Genomic DNA, 16,878 nt, shown 5'->3' on the forward strand with positions numbered 1-16,878 from the left:
AGAACAATAGAGTAGTTGTGTTTTCCAAGTAGCATTATCCAATAGAACTGTCTGTGTTGATGTAAATGTTTTATATCTTTGCTGGTCACCTGAGGCTGTTGAGCACTTGAAAGGTAGGGTAGGTACTGTGACTGAAAAATGAATTTTAAATTTTATTTAATTTTAAATAATTTAAATGTAAATTCACGTAGTCACTTGTGACTGGTGGCTACCATATTGGACAGCACAGATCTAGTGGAAACCAGAACTACTGCCATTTAACTATTATCTTCAGTGCCAAGAAAATTCTTGGGATGGTGCAGTTAATGAATTTCTTGGTGAAAGAAACTGGATTCTTCTGTTGGGGTTGCCAGTAACTAGCTTATATATATGGGTTTATCATGTTTATTTTTTTTAATGGGAAAAAAGTTTGTCCTCTGTCATTTCAGAATTGATATAAAATGGTATAGATAAGTAATGACAAAGGACATTGACAACTTGTAAATTACCTTTTTTGTATATTTTCTAGTTTAATTATAGAACCCATGGAAAGCTGGCTACAATTGATGCTAAATTGGGATCCTCAGCAAAGAGGAGGACCTATTGATGTTACTTTGAAGCAGCCAAGATGTTTTGTATTAATGGATCACATTCTGAATTTGAAGGTTAGTTCAAAGGGGGTCTACCTAATAAGTCTAATATTGAAGTTAACAAGTTTATTCAGAACGTGAACATAAATATATTTTAATAATCTTGATGCTTATTTGAAAAATAAAATAATATTCTTAGAGCTGACATTTTAAGCTTTCTCTGTTTTACTTCTTTGTGGTATTGATTATTCCTTTGAAGTTTTTTTTTATTTTCCCCTTCCTTATATTGCATATACTGGTCAGTGTAAGGAATTATATACTTGTCAACAGATAATAATTTTGTGTGACTTACCTAAAGGCAGTGGGAGGAAGAGGATTTAAAATGTTTCAGGGCCTCCCGATGGTGCAGGCAGTTGAGCGCATCGCTGTGAAGCTGTCCGCAGCCTCTGCAGCGCAGGTTGGATCCAGTCCGGCCGGCAAGAATCCCACATGGCGTGGCAGACCTCTCCTGTCTTGCCCACTTTTTTTTTTTTTTTTAAAGATTTATTTATTTATTTATTCAAGCACTGGGTATAGTCAGAAGCATGGGAGGGTGAGAGAATTCACCAGAGCTAGAGCGGGGAGCAGAACAGGCAGACTAAGAAAGTACACTGCTGAGGGGAGCAGCAGGCGTGGCAGGAGAGGTCTGTGCGCCATGTGGGACCCTCGCCGGCAGTCGGGGATCGAACCAGAGCTGCAGAGGCTATCGGCAGCTTCGCAGCCCAGCGCTCAACTGCTGAGCCACCGAGGAGGCCCCAATCTGCCTGTTCTGTTCCCTGCTGTCTCTGGTGAATCCACTTACCCTCCCACGCATCTGGCCTGTACCCCATTCTTGTATGCATGAATAAATAAATCTTTAAAAAAATAATAATAATAAAAAATAAAATGTTGTTTCAAAAGACTGATTTCTAGTTCTGTGGCTCCATGGTAAAGCCCCAGCTGACTCATTCTTGCCCTCTCTTGTCCCCTCTCAGGCTACTTTCACTAGGGCTTTAAGTGAGACTAAGATTTTTCTTATCTAACTTTGGGCCCTTAGCCAGATCAGTGCTCTCAGATTTGGGTCTCATATCTGGAAAATGAGGATAACAATGCATTTTCCTGTTTAAATAGAGGCCTATCTTTTCTGTCAGGTAATTATTTCTTGAGAAAGTAGTCAAGAAATTTATGAGTTCATATTTGAGCTCTTAACAGTTATCAGCTGTGTGACCTGACAAGTTATTTAACTTCTCAGAGAGCTGGTTTCTCTCCATTGCCAAATGGTGATTAGAAGTTCCAATTAACAAAATATTATGCACATGGTTGGCATCTATTAGGCACTTGGTAAATGGAATGTTTTCTTCTAGATCCATGATATGTTTTGCAGAATAAATGTTTTCTTTTTAAATTGGAATTTTTAGTGCTGGAATTTGTACATCCTTAAACCTTTGAAATATTTTCCCTTGAACTAACATCTGTTGTAGTAGAAAAGTAAACTCTGCTCTTCAGCTTCCAGTCTGTCATTTCATAATTATAGGAGATCTCACTTTGAATATGATTGAACCTTGTTTAGTCCAGCGATAGAATCTTTTTCTCATCTTGAATCTTTTATGTACTTGATGATCAATAATCATTTCTCTTTTTTCTTATTTGTACAGATAGTACACATCTTAAATATGACTTCTGCAAAGATAATTTCCTTTCTGTTGCCACCGGATGAAAGTCTTCATTCACTACAATCTCGCATTGAGCGTGAAACGGGAATAAATACTGTTTCTCAAGAGCTTCTTTCAGAGATGGGAATTTCTCTGGATCCTCGGAAACCAGCCTCTCAATGTGTTCTAGATGGAGTTGTAAGATAATTCTAATATACTTAGAGTATAAGAAATCTGTTTGCTGTAAGGGTTTGCATGTCTCATGTTTTTTGTATGTATGTGGGGGATGGCTCACATTTTATAATTCTTTTAGTTTTATCTTACTGTTACTGGTTATCATTGCTTTGCCAAGTGAACAAGATACAAATGACTTTCTCTTTGGTGTCACTTCTCTCCTCCTTCTTCACGTTTTGTACTTAAAGCCTAGAACCTTGAAATTAGACCAGAAGCCTCATAGATCCTGCCAGAGGATAGATGGATGGTAAAATATGATTGTGGTCGTGATTTATTTTTTCATTTTTCTTTTTATCACTTTATTGGGGCATATTGCAACTAAGTGATTTTTTTTTTTAACCAAAATTGTGCCATCACCATAAATCAGTTTTAAAACACTTCATCTCAGTAAGACCTTTCATGTCCATTGACTGTTAATTTCCATTCTTCCCACCCCAGGCAATCACTAATTTACTTTATAGATTTGCTTTTCTGAACATTTCATGTAAATGGAATCATATAATCTGTAGTGTCTTGTGTTGACTTTTGCACTTATGTTTTGGAGGTCCATCCATGCCATAGCCTGTATCAGTGCTTCATTTCCTTTTGATTACGGAATAGCATTCCCAGTGCATGGATATATGTTGCTTTTTTGGGGGGGTGGGGGTGGTGATTGTTTTTTACTTTAACCCATTCTGCAGTTATTTATTTTTCTTAAGCAAAAGTTTTGACCCTAAGTCTGAGAGTTATGTTAATAAGTGTTGGCTTCATTCATTTGCATTTCAATGTAGGAAATCTATGGCTTAAGTACTTAGAGAATATAGGATTTTTAAGAAACTTTTTTTTTAATTCTTTTTCAGAGAGGTTGTGATAGCTATATGGTTTACTTGTTTGATAAAAGTAAAACTGTATATGAAGGACCATTTGCTTCTAGAAGTTTATCTGACTGTGTAAATTATATTGGTAAGTACAGTCCATTTATTAACTGAGTTTTTAATTCTGAAATAATATAATGTTGACTCAACATAATTAGTGGAAATTGTTTTTTGGTGTTTTTATTGTGTCTCATACTTGAGGTTTCTATATGTGACGAGAAATGTATTTATAATTTGAAAGGTGAAAAGACAGATTTTAAACCCTACCAGATTCCTCATTTGGGAGAAGACATATTCCTAACCATAGGGCTCTTATAGATAGAAGAATTGCCACTATTAACTAAGCCTACTTTTTTAGTTGCTCCTTTATTATTTAAGTATGTTCAAATATTTATTTCATTTTGTACTGTATACTGAATTAGGCAACCTTGGTGTTCAAATGTTTTCACTTCTCTGTGAGAATTATTTCTTTCTTTGGAATAAGTTAGGTGATCAATTTCTGTCTAGTCAAAATTAAAATCAAGTACTAACTAGTAAAATCAAGAACAAAATTGGACATAAGGGCTAAAACTATATAATCTTTCCTCTCTGTTACCATTTTGTTGTTGTTTTTAAGTTTTTTATAGTTTGAATATAGTGAAATGAACAGATCCTATAGTTTGGTGATTTTTGACAAATATATGTACATGTATAATTGACATCACTATCAAGATACAGAAATTTCCTTCACCTCAGACAGTTCCTTCATGTCTCTTTCCAGTTAACCCTCCTCCCAGACTTAATTTTATTGTTATTATTATTTATTAATAAGATTTTTTTAAGGAATGGTTTTAGATTACAAGAAGCTGAGCAATATATAGTATTCTTTCTCATGTTACTCCCCTTTCTCACACATGGTTTCCCCGTTTATTAACATCTTACATTAGTATAGTACATTTGTTACAATTAATGAACCAACATGTTAATATTAACCAATGTCCATACTTTATTCATACCTTAGTTTTTATTTGGTGTCCTTTTTCTGTCCATGATTTCATCCAGGATGCCACATTACTTTTAGTTGTAATGTCTGAAGAGGCTCCTCTTGGCTGTTAAAATTTCTTAGACTTTCCTTCCTTTTGACGACCTTGATAATTTTAAGGAGTTACCATGCAAGTATTTTGTAATTTGTCTCTGTTTTATAGATATTGCAGTTTATTTCTGTTGTAATTTATCAGATTTTTCCCCCTACATGATTGGACTAGGGTTATAGTGTTTTCAGAAAAAGATTGCAGAAATAAAGTGCCATTTTCATCATGTTATATAAAAGGTACACACTATCAGCATATTTATGACCTGTATGACTTTGATTCCAGCTATAGTAGTGTTTGTCCATTTTCTCCACTCTAAGTTTAGTCTTTTTTACCAAACCCATACTCTACTCTTTGGGAGGAAGTCACTGTGCATAACCCACACTTAAAGAGGGGGAACTATGCTTTCCCTTCTTTAGGATAGCATATCTACCTAATTTATTTAAAGATTTGTCTCTTCTCTCCCATTTATATATTTATTCAATCATTTATTGTGTCAGTTTGCATTCATGGATATTTTTATGCTTTAGATTATAATCCAGTACTAATGTTTGAGTTGTTGAAGTTTTGCAGTTTGTGTTATTGTGTTGTTGCAGTTTTGGTCATTTGGAGCCTTTCAGTTGGTTCCAGTGCATTTTTTTTAAAGATTTATTTATGCATACAAGAACCGGGGTACAGGCCAGAGGTGCGGGGAGTGAGAGGATTCACCAGAGACAAAGTGGGGAACAGAATAGGTAGACTGACTGAAATACACTACTGAGGGGAGCAGCAGGTGAGTCAGGAGAGGTCTGCTGCGCCATGTCACTCGTGCTGCAGCTGCGGATAGCTTCATGGGTTGCGTCTTAACCCCTTGGACCACCAGGGAGGCCCCCAGTGCATTTTTCTTTTTCATACTTCCCTACATTTGGGCCTCCCCGGTGGTGCAGAGGTTGAGCACTGGGTTGCAAAGCTGCCTGCAGCCTCTGCAGCACTGGTTCGATCCCCAGCTGCTCCCCAGCCACCAGAGGAGGGTCCCACATGGTGCGCAGACCTCTCCTGCTGCCCGCTGCTCCCCTCAGCAGTGTGCTTCGGTCCTTCTGCCTGCTCTGCTCCCCGCTCTGGCTCTGGTGAATTCTCTCACCCTCCCATGCTTCTGACTGTACCCAGTGCTTGTGTAAATAAATAAATAAATCTTTAAAAAAACAAACAAACAAAACTTTCCTACATTTTAGCACTATAAGATGTTCCAGACTCATCTTGTGTGTTTCCTGCCATAGTCATAGAATCAGGTATTTCTCCAAGGATCCCTGGCTTCTTTAATTGAAGAATGGTATTTGGAAACCAAGATCTGGACTCTAGGTGTGCTTGTTGCTAATGGGGTATCATTCCTTTTAAGCTCTTTCAGATTTTATGTTTTAAAGAATATGTTTTGTGGGGAGGTGCATAAGGTTCCCCTCCCTCAGACATTTTATTTCAAAAAGTATTTGGATTGTTTTTGTTTTGTTTGGGTTTTGATATTTTGGTCTATTATAGGAAGTCTTATGAAAATAGAAGAAAGGTTAATTGAGGCTATTAATAATTATTATGGGAAATAAGATTTTTCCAGGTATTGTTTTTTCTTTTTTTAATCTACTTCAGAAAGTGTGGTTTCTCATATGAACACTAGTAGAGCAACCTGTCCATGAAGGTTTTCACTGGAAAATAATCACAGAAACTACCTTAAAGTCTAAGGTTAATTTCTTCCAGTCTTGGAGATTTCAGTAAACTGAACACTTACCTGCCATAGTTTTAGAAAATAGCATTCCCTTTATCAAAGAAAGGATAAAAGATACATAAATGATTTTGTGAGTCTGGCATTGAAGAAACTGTATCTTATTGAACTGCCATTTACCCTGTATGTTTTTCTGAAGCTGGGTTGGTAGTCCAGGAAATGAAATTCATTAGTCAGTGAGGGGATCAACTGTGGTGGATTTAGAACTTGAAAGATAAAACAAATTGGATTAGTGGAAAGAAACAGTATTCCAGTTTAGAGAGAAGCAAGGAAAAAAAGGCAGGTACAGAAAGGGTAGCGACTATGCTCATATTTATTTCCCTTTGCAGCTGAAGCAAGGCTTGTCTATTGTAGGTGCTCAGTAAATGTATATTGAATTGAATTAAACAGTATCAAGTGGTTATTTGTAGCATCTATGGGAATAATATTTAAACATAAAATCGCAAAGAATGATAAAAGACCTTAAAATCTTAAAAAATAACGCCCCCTGTTTTCTTTTTCCCCCATCTTTTTACATGTAGTACAGGACAGCAAGATACAGCTTCCTATTATACAGCTACGTAAAGTATGGGCCGAAGCAGTGCACTATGTGTCTGGGCTAAAGGAAGACTACAGCAGGCTCTTTCAGGGACAAAGAGCAGCAATGTAAGTAGATTCTGTTGCTTAGAGGAGCAGTGTCATGTGCATTAATACTGAAGAACTAATCTCACCAGTTTTCATTTATCAATATACACACAATAGTAAGATATTGGCCTGAATTGAAATGTAATATTGTCAGATTTATAGAATTCTTACAAATAGTCTGGAACTGTCCAGTTGGAATAACTTGAGAGTAGTTCCTGAGTGGGCCTAGTGCAAAAGATTGTTTTATTACAGAAGATCACAGGAAGGAATAGAGAGACCAGATTCAAGAGATTACCAGTTTCTTGTAATTTATAATAGACACAGGCTTTGGTGTATTGCAATTTAAGTTTTTAAATTTTGTCTAATGTTTCTAAAATGTTGATTTTTTTTTCTTTTTTGGTATGATTTAGGCTTAGTCTTCTTAGATATAATGCTAACTTGACGAAAATGAAGAACACTTTGATTTCAGCATCTCAGCAATTGAAAGCTAAATTGGAATTTTTTCATAAAAGCATTCAGCTTGACTTGGAAAGATATAGTGAGCAAATGACTTATGGCATATGTAAGTGTTTGGACAATGTGTTTGAAAGATATCTAGTCTTTAAAACCAGTATTGTTTTGCCTTCATTACTCACTAGCAGTTGTTTCACTTATGTTTTTGTTAGAACAAGAGACAGGGCAATTCGTCATAAACCATGTTTGTTTTGTATATTTGGTTTTCTAACCCTTAGTTGAGCAACTGTACATTCTTATTTTCACAGTTGAATTAAAATTAACTCCAGAAAAATACAGAAGTGATTTAAGAATCTGTGATTTTCAAATCTTCCTTTTAAAATAGATATAAAATACATGCTGAAGTAGCTTCTAGCCAGGGAAGTCTTAAACTCATCTTTATACTGTAAATAATTCTAGGATTATTTCTCCTCCAACCCATACCTTTTACTCTGGAGTTGCACTGTTTTTTATTGTACACAGTCTTCCGTTTTTCAGTATTTCACACCAAGCTTATCTCCCTTCAGTTGTACTAAAGAAATGTAAAAAGCAGAGTTAAAATTTAAATAATAAATTGAAGAGATCATCACCAGTATTTGTGTTTTCTTTCACTTTTTCCTTTCAAATATTATTAATTTGTAAGTTGTTTACACTCTGGGAGCGTATTTTCACATCTTCACATGTACATGAGCTTCACTTACCCTCCACCAAGACTCCTATGCCCATGCCCTGTCCCCTTCCTTCCTGCATCCTCTCTTCCCTCGCCCGCCTCCCCTGTACCCAGTGTATTTTTCAGAGCTGAGAATTATCTTTGCTGTGCTTTGCCAGTTTGTTTTCTTTAGTTATTTATATTCCACAAATAAGTGAAGCTGTTTAGTATCTGGACTCTCTGATTTATTGATATGAGTTTTATTTTCTGTCTTTTTGTGTTTTTTTTTTTTTAATTGTTTTGCCTTTTGGTTGTTTCTTTTTTATTTGTTTCTCTCTGCATTTTTATTTGGGTGGCTTTCCTTGGTGGTTCTTTCTGTTTCTTCATTTCTTCTTCTGTGTCTTGTCTAGATTTTTGCTTTTGGTTACCATGAGGATTATGTCAAATTGTCCAAGAAAGTCCTTTATGAACTGGTATAGACTCATAGTCATTCTGCTTGTTCTCATCTCATCTTCCTCCCCTACAGTGTTTTATTGTCTGATATTACTCTTGTACTCTTATACTTCTGATTCTGCATTCTTATTGTCACTGCTCAAGAATTTGTGTTTTATTTTTTTTCTGTTCTTCTAGAAGAACTTCTTTTAAGATTTCTTGTAGGGCAGGTCTGTAGTAGTTGACTCCATTATGTTTTTTTGGTCTGGGAAAGCCTTGATATTGCAATGATAATTTTGCAGGTTAGAGTATTACTTGACTGGCAGTTTTTGTCTTTTAGGACTGTGAACAGTTCATTCCACTCTCTTTGAGATTAGAGTAACTGCTGAAAAATCTGAAATGTTACCTTTTTTTCCTCCTAGCAGTATTTAATATTTTTTCCTTATTTTTGACTTTTGATAATTTAACAATGATGTGTCTTTTTTTTTATATTTAGAAATATGGCTGTTCTTTCTGCTTCCTGAATCCATGTTTATTTCTTTTCCTAGGTCTGGGAAGTTCTTATTTACTCATTTTACTAGAGTCTGTTGCCTTCTGTCTTTCTTCACTTTCTGGAACACCCATTGTCTTATGTCTCCTTTTTATCATAAATGGGTGCTGAATCTTATCAGTGCTTTCTCTTCATGTATTGATATTTATCATGATTTTAACCTTTATTTTTTTGTTGATGTGTTACATTGGTTGATTAATATATATTAAATTGTCCTTACATCCAGAGGCAAATGTTCAAATTTAAAGTGTTGGCAAGGCCATAATCCCTCTGAAACCTATGGAAAAGAATCCTTTTTTGCTTCTTCCTAGTTACTGATGTTTTGCCAGCAATCCCTAGTTTCTTGACTTGCAGCTGCAGCGCTTTAATCTCTGCCTCCATCATCAGATGGAGTTCTCCCATGACATGTCTGTGACTCTCTATTCTCCTCATTTTGTAAGGATACTAGTCAGAGTGCTTTAAAGGTCCCCCTACTCCAGAATGACCTCATCTTAACTTAGTTAATTGTATCTGCAATGACCCTATTTCCAAGTGAGGTCACATTTTAAGATACTGGGGTTATAACTTCAGCTATCTTTTTGGGTATAGTTTAACCAATAACACCATTTTTGATGGTGGTGTAGCAAGGAGGTAGGTAGGTCAGTAATTGAGGTTGTGATTATTTCTGAGAAAACTAATTTATACTTTTTTTTTTTAGCCTCAGAAAAAATGTTAAAAGCGTGGAAGGAGATGGAAGAAAAGGCTATCCACTATGCTGAGGTAAAACCACTGAGCTCATTCTCTATGCCTCTTAATTCCTGAGGTTTCTCTTTGAAATTATCTCTGCTTTAGGTATGTGAAGTATCTTTCATGTCACTCCTGAATATCAGACAAATATCTAGTGGATACTTAGGGATAAAAACAAGGGCTTTGGGAAAATGAGATTAAATTAAAGCCTCACTGGGGTTCAATTTCCATATTATATTATGGGAGTTATATCTTTTTTGGCAGAGTTATGCAGATTAATTTGAAGGGAGTAAAAAATGGTAGCTCTTGCTATTATTTTTATCACTAGTTTAGATAGGAGGGTGCCGCATCTTGTTAACTTGGGATAGTTCCAGTCTCTGTCTTACCATAATTAGCTATTGTACTCCCTTCACTCTCAAAATTATGCTATTTTGAACAATAATATGGTCACCCAAGGTGTAGAGCGTACTCCAGATTGCAGATTCCTTCTTTACCCTGTACCTGAGCATCATTCTTAGGCCTCCTAAGTTGTTGCTGTCTGTGATGCCAGTTCTTACCTTGAGAACATGGATGAGGTAGTTGATATCCCAGGCTGATCTGGCAGATTACTCTTTATCTCTTTGCCATATTACTCAAGGCAGTAAGGAGTAAGAAGCAACAAAAACTGTGGAGGTAAAAACTAGGGCAGTGAAAACCACATCAATTGTTTTGGTGGTTACTTTCTTGGCTTTGTTAGTGACACTTCCATCTTTTTGCTTCTCAGGAGGAGAGAGTAAATGCTAGTAGCTTATAGTTGTCAGAAAAGGAAGGAGAATGGGAAAAGTATGTTTTTGGTTAGATTAAATGTCAGAATCTAAAAGATAAAAAGACTTGAACAAAATCAGTTTGCATATTGAATGATTTTGTTCTCTTGTGTGGTAGCAGGCCATTGCTTACAATCTGAGTTCTTTTCTGCATTGTGTGGTGGTGAGCCTGTCATTTCCTTTGTTTCTCTGTTTTAGGTGGGTATCATCGGTTACCTGGAGGATCAGATTATGTCACTGCACACTGAAATCATGGAGCTACAGAAAAGCCCCTATGGAAGACGTCAGGGAGACTTGATGGAAACTCTGTAAGAATGTATTCATGTTCTAAAACCGATGTCTGTAATTTTTTTAGCAGGTTGTTTCTGTGTAGATCTGGCAGATTAAGCATGTACATGGTTCTTCTTTTTATAGTTTTTCTTTCCTCAAGTATATTGGCATCATATTTTAAAAAGAGTTTTTTTTCTTAGTCATAGGAAATTTCAGAAATGACTTTTTGAGTTGATCTTTACTTTTTAAATCAAAGCATCTTCTCACATAATGGGTAAGAATTTTTCAAATATGCTAAAATATAAATGATTTCCTTACTTATCATAATTATTCTGGTCTAAGATATTGTGTAGTAAATGCCCTAAGTGAGGTTGATGTCCTAAGTGTTTGAGTTAGAAACTTAACACTTTTTTCTCTAGTCACAGACCATAATATTTGCCCAATTAGGTGTTTCTGTGTTAAGAATTTTGTATATATGGTGGTAGATTAGAACATATATGAAGTACATTAAGCTTTACATTTTAAGACCTTGCTTATTACTCAGTGAAATACTCTGTAAAATATTCATTGGTTATATGTATTTGCTTTAAAAAGTGATACTTTTTCTATTCAAACGATATTAAGTGGTGGATTATTAGCGCCATTAAATTATCTGTACACATAGAAGCATGCCTTCTCTTTTGCAGGGAACAGCGTGCCATTGATCTGTATAAGCAGTTAAAGCACAGACCTCCAGGTAAGACATTTTTATCTCAGTGTACATAGGCTTTTTAAGAAGGCACCAGTAGTTTAGCAAATTCAGGGGATTGAATTTTAAAGAAGCTATAGAATAAATTCCAGCTTTGATATTGCCATTGAGATGTTTATAGTACAACAGCTTTTACGTTTGTGGCAATTTAAGAGATGACAGTCTTTTAAAAGGGAAGTGGGGCCTCCATGGTGGCACAGGTGGTTGAGCATTGCGTTGTGAAGCTGTCCATAGCCTCTGCAGCGCGGGTTCGATCCCGGCCGGCTGACGAGGATCCTCCATGGCGGGGCAGACCTCTCCTGTCTTGCCCACTGCTCCCCTCAGCAGTATATTTCAGTCAGTCTGCCTGTTCTGTTCCCCGCTCTGTCTCTGGTGAATCCTCTCACCCTCCCGCACGTCTGGCCTGTGCCCTGGTTCTTGTATAAATTAAAAAAAAAAAGGGAAGTGAAAGGAATGCATGAAAGAGAAAAAAGGACTCAAGAAAGGGGGAGAGAAAGCAAGAAAATGTATGGAATGATGAAAAAATAAAGGGAAATGAAAGAAAGGAATAAAAGAGTAAAAAGGAAGAGGGAAGAAAATATGTGGAAGTATGGAAAAAGTAAGTGCTCATTTTTAGAGGGGCAGGACAGAAGTTGATGCAGGGGACTCAGGTATGGAATGGTCAGAGGGAGGTCCAGTTCCCAGTACAAAGCAGTTTGCCTTGAAAATAACACCTTTATCTACACTGGTCACCAATTATTTATTTCATTGCCAAAACAGTTTTGGTAGTCATTATACTTTTCACCGCAATCTTAAGTTTCATTTAAGAGTACCCTTGGTAAAGCAGCAAAAATTGTATTTAAGGAAATCCATTTCCACAGTTGTTCACATTGCTTGTTGACTGACCTCTTGTTTAATGCAACATCATTTTTAATTGAAAGAGTGATTGTCAGACAAACTGTGGCTATTCAGATTGGGGTACATGTCATATATTTCCTCAAAAATTAATGAAGCATACCTGTCACTATTAGGGGAGAAACCAGTATTTGTTGGCAATGATAAATTCCATGTGTCAAGGAAGGAATTCTAATTTAGGAAAACTTGTGTCTATCAACTGAAATTTCTCAGCTTCCCAATACTTAAAAGACTTTTCTTATCAGATCAGTGGTGATATTCAAGATTTATAAAAATGTAAAATAGTGCCAGTTTTTCATTATATATTGTTTTGGAAAAGATAGTTATTTTTAATAGCAGTATGTTAATAGGTGAGTTGTTACTATTTTTAAGTGAATACATATTTTAAAATATCTGTTTAATTCCTGAAAAACACTTTGGTGTTCTTTCTTTATTTTTTTTTAAAGATTTATTTATTTATGCATACAAGAACTGGGGTACTGGCCAGAGGTGTGGATGGTGAGAGGATTCACCACAGACAGAGTGGGGAACAGAACAGGCAGACTGACTGAAATACACTGCTGAGGGGAGCAGCTGGCAAGTCAGGAGAGGTCTGCTGCGCCATATGGGTTGCTTCCTGGCTGGCTGGGGGATGAAACTCGTGCTGCAATGGCTGTAGATTTCTTCATAGGTTGTGTCTTAAACCTTTGCGCCACTGGGGAGGCCCCTTGCCTCTTATTCTAAAATAAGAATTGGGGTTAACTGTAAGGGAAGAGGTAATGACATCAACTTTTTAAAAAACTTTCTTAAAGCTGGTGTGTGCACAGGAAGATGTTGCTTACCCAGAACATTTACAAAACAAACAAACAATTCAGAGCAGAAGTGAGAACCTGTGAATTAGTAGACAGCAGAGTGAATGATAGTATACTTTTTTGCTTGTAGTGGTTAGTAGTTTGGATACAGGACTGATAGAGCAGATGTTTAGCCTGATCCAGAGTTAGGATTTTGCTGATAGAATATGAGAACAAAAGTACTGGAGATATTGACAAAAAGTGATTTAAGTTATAATGGTTATAATGGGCATGGTCTGCGGGATGTAGGGAGGGATGCTGTTTGGAGCCCTTTTGTAGCCTCTGTGTCTGGTGGGTGAGGAACAGATGCCGGAAATAAAGTTGAACTATAGGAGAGCTTTTTTGCAGCTTTTTTTTTTATACCTCTTTTGAGACTCCTTTCATAATAAAATGTAGGTAATGATAGTAGCCATCTCACTGCAGTAACAGTTAAATGAGAACACTGTAAGCAGGTAATACCAAATAACAATATTATTTTTGCACCTGAGATTAAATATTGTCCAAGGAAATACAAGCATGATTCATGAGCAACCTTGTAATTTTTTAAAAGCTAAGTGGTCATTTTCTGAAATTTAACAATTAGTGTTAATTTTTTGTTTTGAGATTTTAAGGGTTTTTTTTGTTTTTTGTTTGTTTGTTTTTTTTTGAGGTAGCATCTCCTATAAATTGTAGATCTCATTCATTGTGACCATACAACCTTCCCATTTAAGGACATTTATCATCTACCAGTTTGCCTTGAGATGATACTATCCTCAAACTGAACTTTTAGGGTATTTGGAAGTCCTTTTATTAATGTATCAGATTTGACTTAAGTCACTCAGCTTTTTCACAGTTTTTGTGGACTAGAAACAGATGGTTAAACATGAAATTCCAAACCACATATTTGGGGCAAGGACCTTTTTCCTTTGAGGCATCCAGAGTTTGATGAATTGTCCTTCTGTTTTTAAATGAGTGATGTTAATCATCCAAGAAAAATGGATCTCTTGGCCAGAGGTTGCATATGTGTCTAGGTCTTGCTTTAGTAAAGACTAAACACAGTTAAAACCATTCTTCTCAGAAACAAGCAACTAAGGTCTCTGAAGAAACAGCAGTAAATTTATATATACATTATATGCACATAAACACATTTGTTTTTAGGCATATATTTATAATTTATTTACAGAAATATACTATATAATCTTAAAAATCTTCCATGTTTTAAGATTAAGATCTTCTTAATCCAATTTTTTAATTTAAATGGAGCTGCTTTTTAGTTAAAATTAATTTCAGAGTTTTATGAACTTTTTATTTGGAGGCTGATATATTAATGCAGAAAAGAGTTTGTGCCCACTGACTGAGGTCTTTTCTAGATCACTCCTACAGTGACAGTACGGATATGGTGAAGATCATTGTGCATACTGTGCAGAGTCAGGACCGGGTTCTCAAGGAGCTGTTTGGTCATCTGAGGTAGAAAAGTTGTTTATTTCTTATTGAAAATTAGGGTACTTTATCATGTTACTTTCAAACTATGATACCCTTATTTGCTAAATACACTAGATCTAGATATAGGTTTGGCAGCGCCCTGGGCAGCTTGACCACAACTGTGAGCATGTGTGTCCTGCCTGTGTTCATTGCTTTGGAAATCAGTCATTAAATGTGATGCTGATAGTGAATAACTTCTCCAGCTGGGTTTGGGATTATCATGTACAGTATTGGGGGATGTTTGAGTGTCTGACACTGATTTAATCTCTCCAGCAAGTTGTTGGGCTGTAAGCAGAAGATTATTGATCTCCTGCCCAAGGTGGAAATCGCCCTTAGTAGCATCAAAGAAGCTGACAATACTGTCATGTTTATGCAGGGAAAGAGGCAAAAAGAAATATGGCATCTCCTTAAAATTGCTTGTGTAAGTAACTATTAACAAATTATTTAACTATTAACAAATTATTATTCCTGCAAAAGGGAAGTTCAACAGCATCATCTGTGTCCTCTTGAAGTAGTGTGTATTTTATGTGGGTTGCTGTTCATGTTCCTTGCTTAGTCTGACTATCAACTCAGATACAAACTTCATGATCATCTGTTACCTCTCTCCTTTCCAATCTATTTTTATACACTCTACCCCAATTTGGGGCTAACTTATGCCTGACTATGTAATGAAACCAGTCCTCTGTTCACCTGGGGTGTTTTTTTTTTTCCTCCTACTAAACTAGAATTAGAGGAGCAGATACATTTTATTTTAGTCAATGAAAAAAAAGGGGACAAGGACAGAATAGTTAGCAGTGGTGTGTAAAGGTGAGGGTACTTTGTATAGAAACTCCGGTTGTACATATTATTAATGATAGAAATGTAAGTCCTAGGAATATGGTAGAAAATGATACGAATAAGTAAAGGTGCTTGCATATAATTAATTTTTTTTTTCCGTTTTAGACACAGAGTTCTGCCCGATCCCTTGTAGGATCCAGTCTAGAAGGTGCAGTAACCCCTCAGTCATCAGCATGGCTACCCCCAACTTCAGCAGAACATGAACCTTCTCTGTCATGCGTGGTAACTCCTCAAGATGGGTGGGTTCACTTTATAACAATAGATAGTTGTATTTTCAAGAGCAGTGGCAGGAATGAGGCAGTAGAGCAATGGTTAAGGCAGTCTTCAGTGCCTTATAGACCAGGATTGAGTCCTGACTGTCTCTTTGTAATAGATAACCCTATGCAGTTAACTTGACTTTTTAAATACATTTCCTTATCTATAAAATAGGGACTACTGTGAAAATTTAATTAGGTAATATATGTAACGTGCTTGGGAAGTAAATAACAAATGTTACTCATTACCTCAATTCAAGTTCTAAGTCCTTTGTGTTATTAGCTGTCAATTCTTTTACCCAAACCTTATTCCTTCCTTAACTATTTATCTCCATGAGAAATTATGCTATCTTTTTACATTTGTCACTTGCAGGTCATTGATTACCCCTCTAATAATTGTTCAGTTTATTCTGTTTTATAACTTGGTGTTTCTAAAATCAGGCTTTTTCAATGCCTTAAATCAGTTTGACAAATAAGAACTCACGTTTTAATCCCTATATTTTCTTTTATTAATACCTGCTCTTCTGCTAAAAGCTGAATGACTATCCATTTCTATTATTTTCTCAGCATAAGATGTGCCGTATCGAGAGCCAGTGGCTCTTTGCTAGCTTGTGTATTGTCGCTTTTCTCACAACTCATGGAGACCTCTGCAAGCACCAGCATTTCCTGGAAGCTGTGCCCATAATTAGTTTTGCAGAAGTGCAGCCATGTTACATCACTGCTCAGGAGGTCATGCAGTTGCACATTCTGTTACTCTACTTTTATGACAGAAAAGCACATGGCAGGAAGGCAAGTTGATATCAGGTATTTTATTCTTTTAAAGAAGGCAAGTTCCAGGGTATATCTTGGGGTCATTATAGAATTGGCCCAGTGTAAATACATCCATAGCTGTAGCAGAGACTATAATTAATTATAGATTTTAGCAAATAAACCATCAATCAGAATTGAAGCAAACAAAAGTTAATATTTTGCTAACCTTTTTGCTTTCATTAAAGACATTTATGTTTGTTGGGGTTTCTAATGGTTGCAAATGTCACCCCTATACAGGTAATTTCCATTTGAGGTTCTGATTATTTGCAAAAGTGTATCTGACAGGGATTTAAATTATATTTTATAGTAGGAATATGTTGTAAAGGAAAACTGATTTCACTTATAATGTAC

At 36.0% G+C, this 16,878-nt stretch overlaps 1 protein-coding gene across 2 annotated transcripts in view; it reads left to right on the forward strand.

Moving 5' to 3' along the window:
* Window positions 1-16,878, forward strand: part of CHUK (component of inhibitor of nuclear factor kappa B kinase complex) — a gene marked incomplete at both ends in the record, with an annotated part of 31,086 nt that overhangs the window by 12,357 nt on the left and 1,851 nt on the right. The window contains 11 exons of one of the 2 annotated variants that reach the window (XM_084245644.1): window positions 509-644; window positions 2,243-2,437; window positions 3,313-3,415; window positions 6,669-6,792; window positions 7,182-7,333; window positions 9,592-9,653; window positions 10,622-10,731; window positions 11,380-11,429; window positions 14,515-14,611; window positions 14,900-15,047; window positions 15,569-15,702. In XM_084245644.1, coding sequence (XP_084101770.1) covers window positions 509-644; window positions 2,243-2,437; window positions 3,313-3,415; window positions 6,669-6,792; window positions 7,182-7,333; window positions 9,592-9,653; window positions 10,622-10,731; window positions 11,380-11,429; window positions 14,515-14,611; window positions 14,900-15,047; window positions 15,569-15,702 — 1,311 coding nt within the window. The remainder of the gene's footprint in view (window positions 1-508; window positions 645-2,242; window positions 2,438-3,312; window positions 3,416-6,668; window positions 6,793-7,181; window positions 7,334-9,591; window positions 9,654-10,621; window positions 10,732-11,379; window positions 11,430-14,514; window positions 14,612-14,899; window positions 15,048-15,568; window positions 15,703-16,878) is intronic. The other variant, XM_084245645.1, reaches the window with a different exon arrangement.

The sequence above is a fragment of the Talpa europaea genome, assembly GCF_964194135.1.
Source record: "Talpa europaea genome assembly, chromosome: 10".
Classification (NCBI taxonomy): Eukaryota; Metazoa; Chordata; class Mammalia; order Eulipotyphla; family Talpidae; genus Talpa; species Talpa europaea.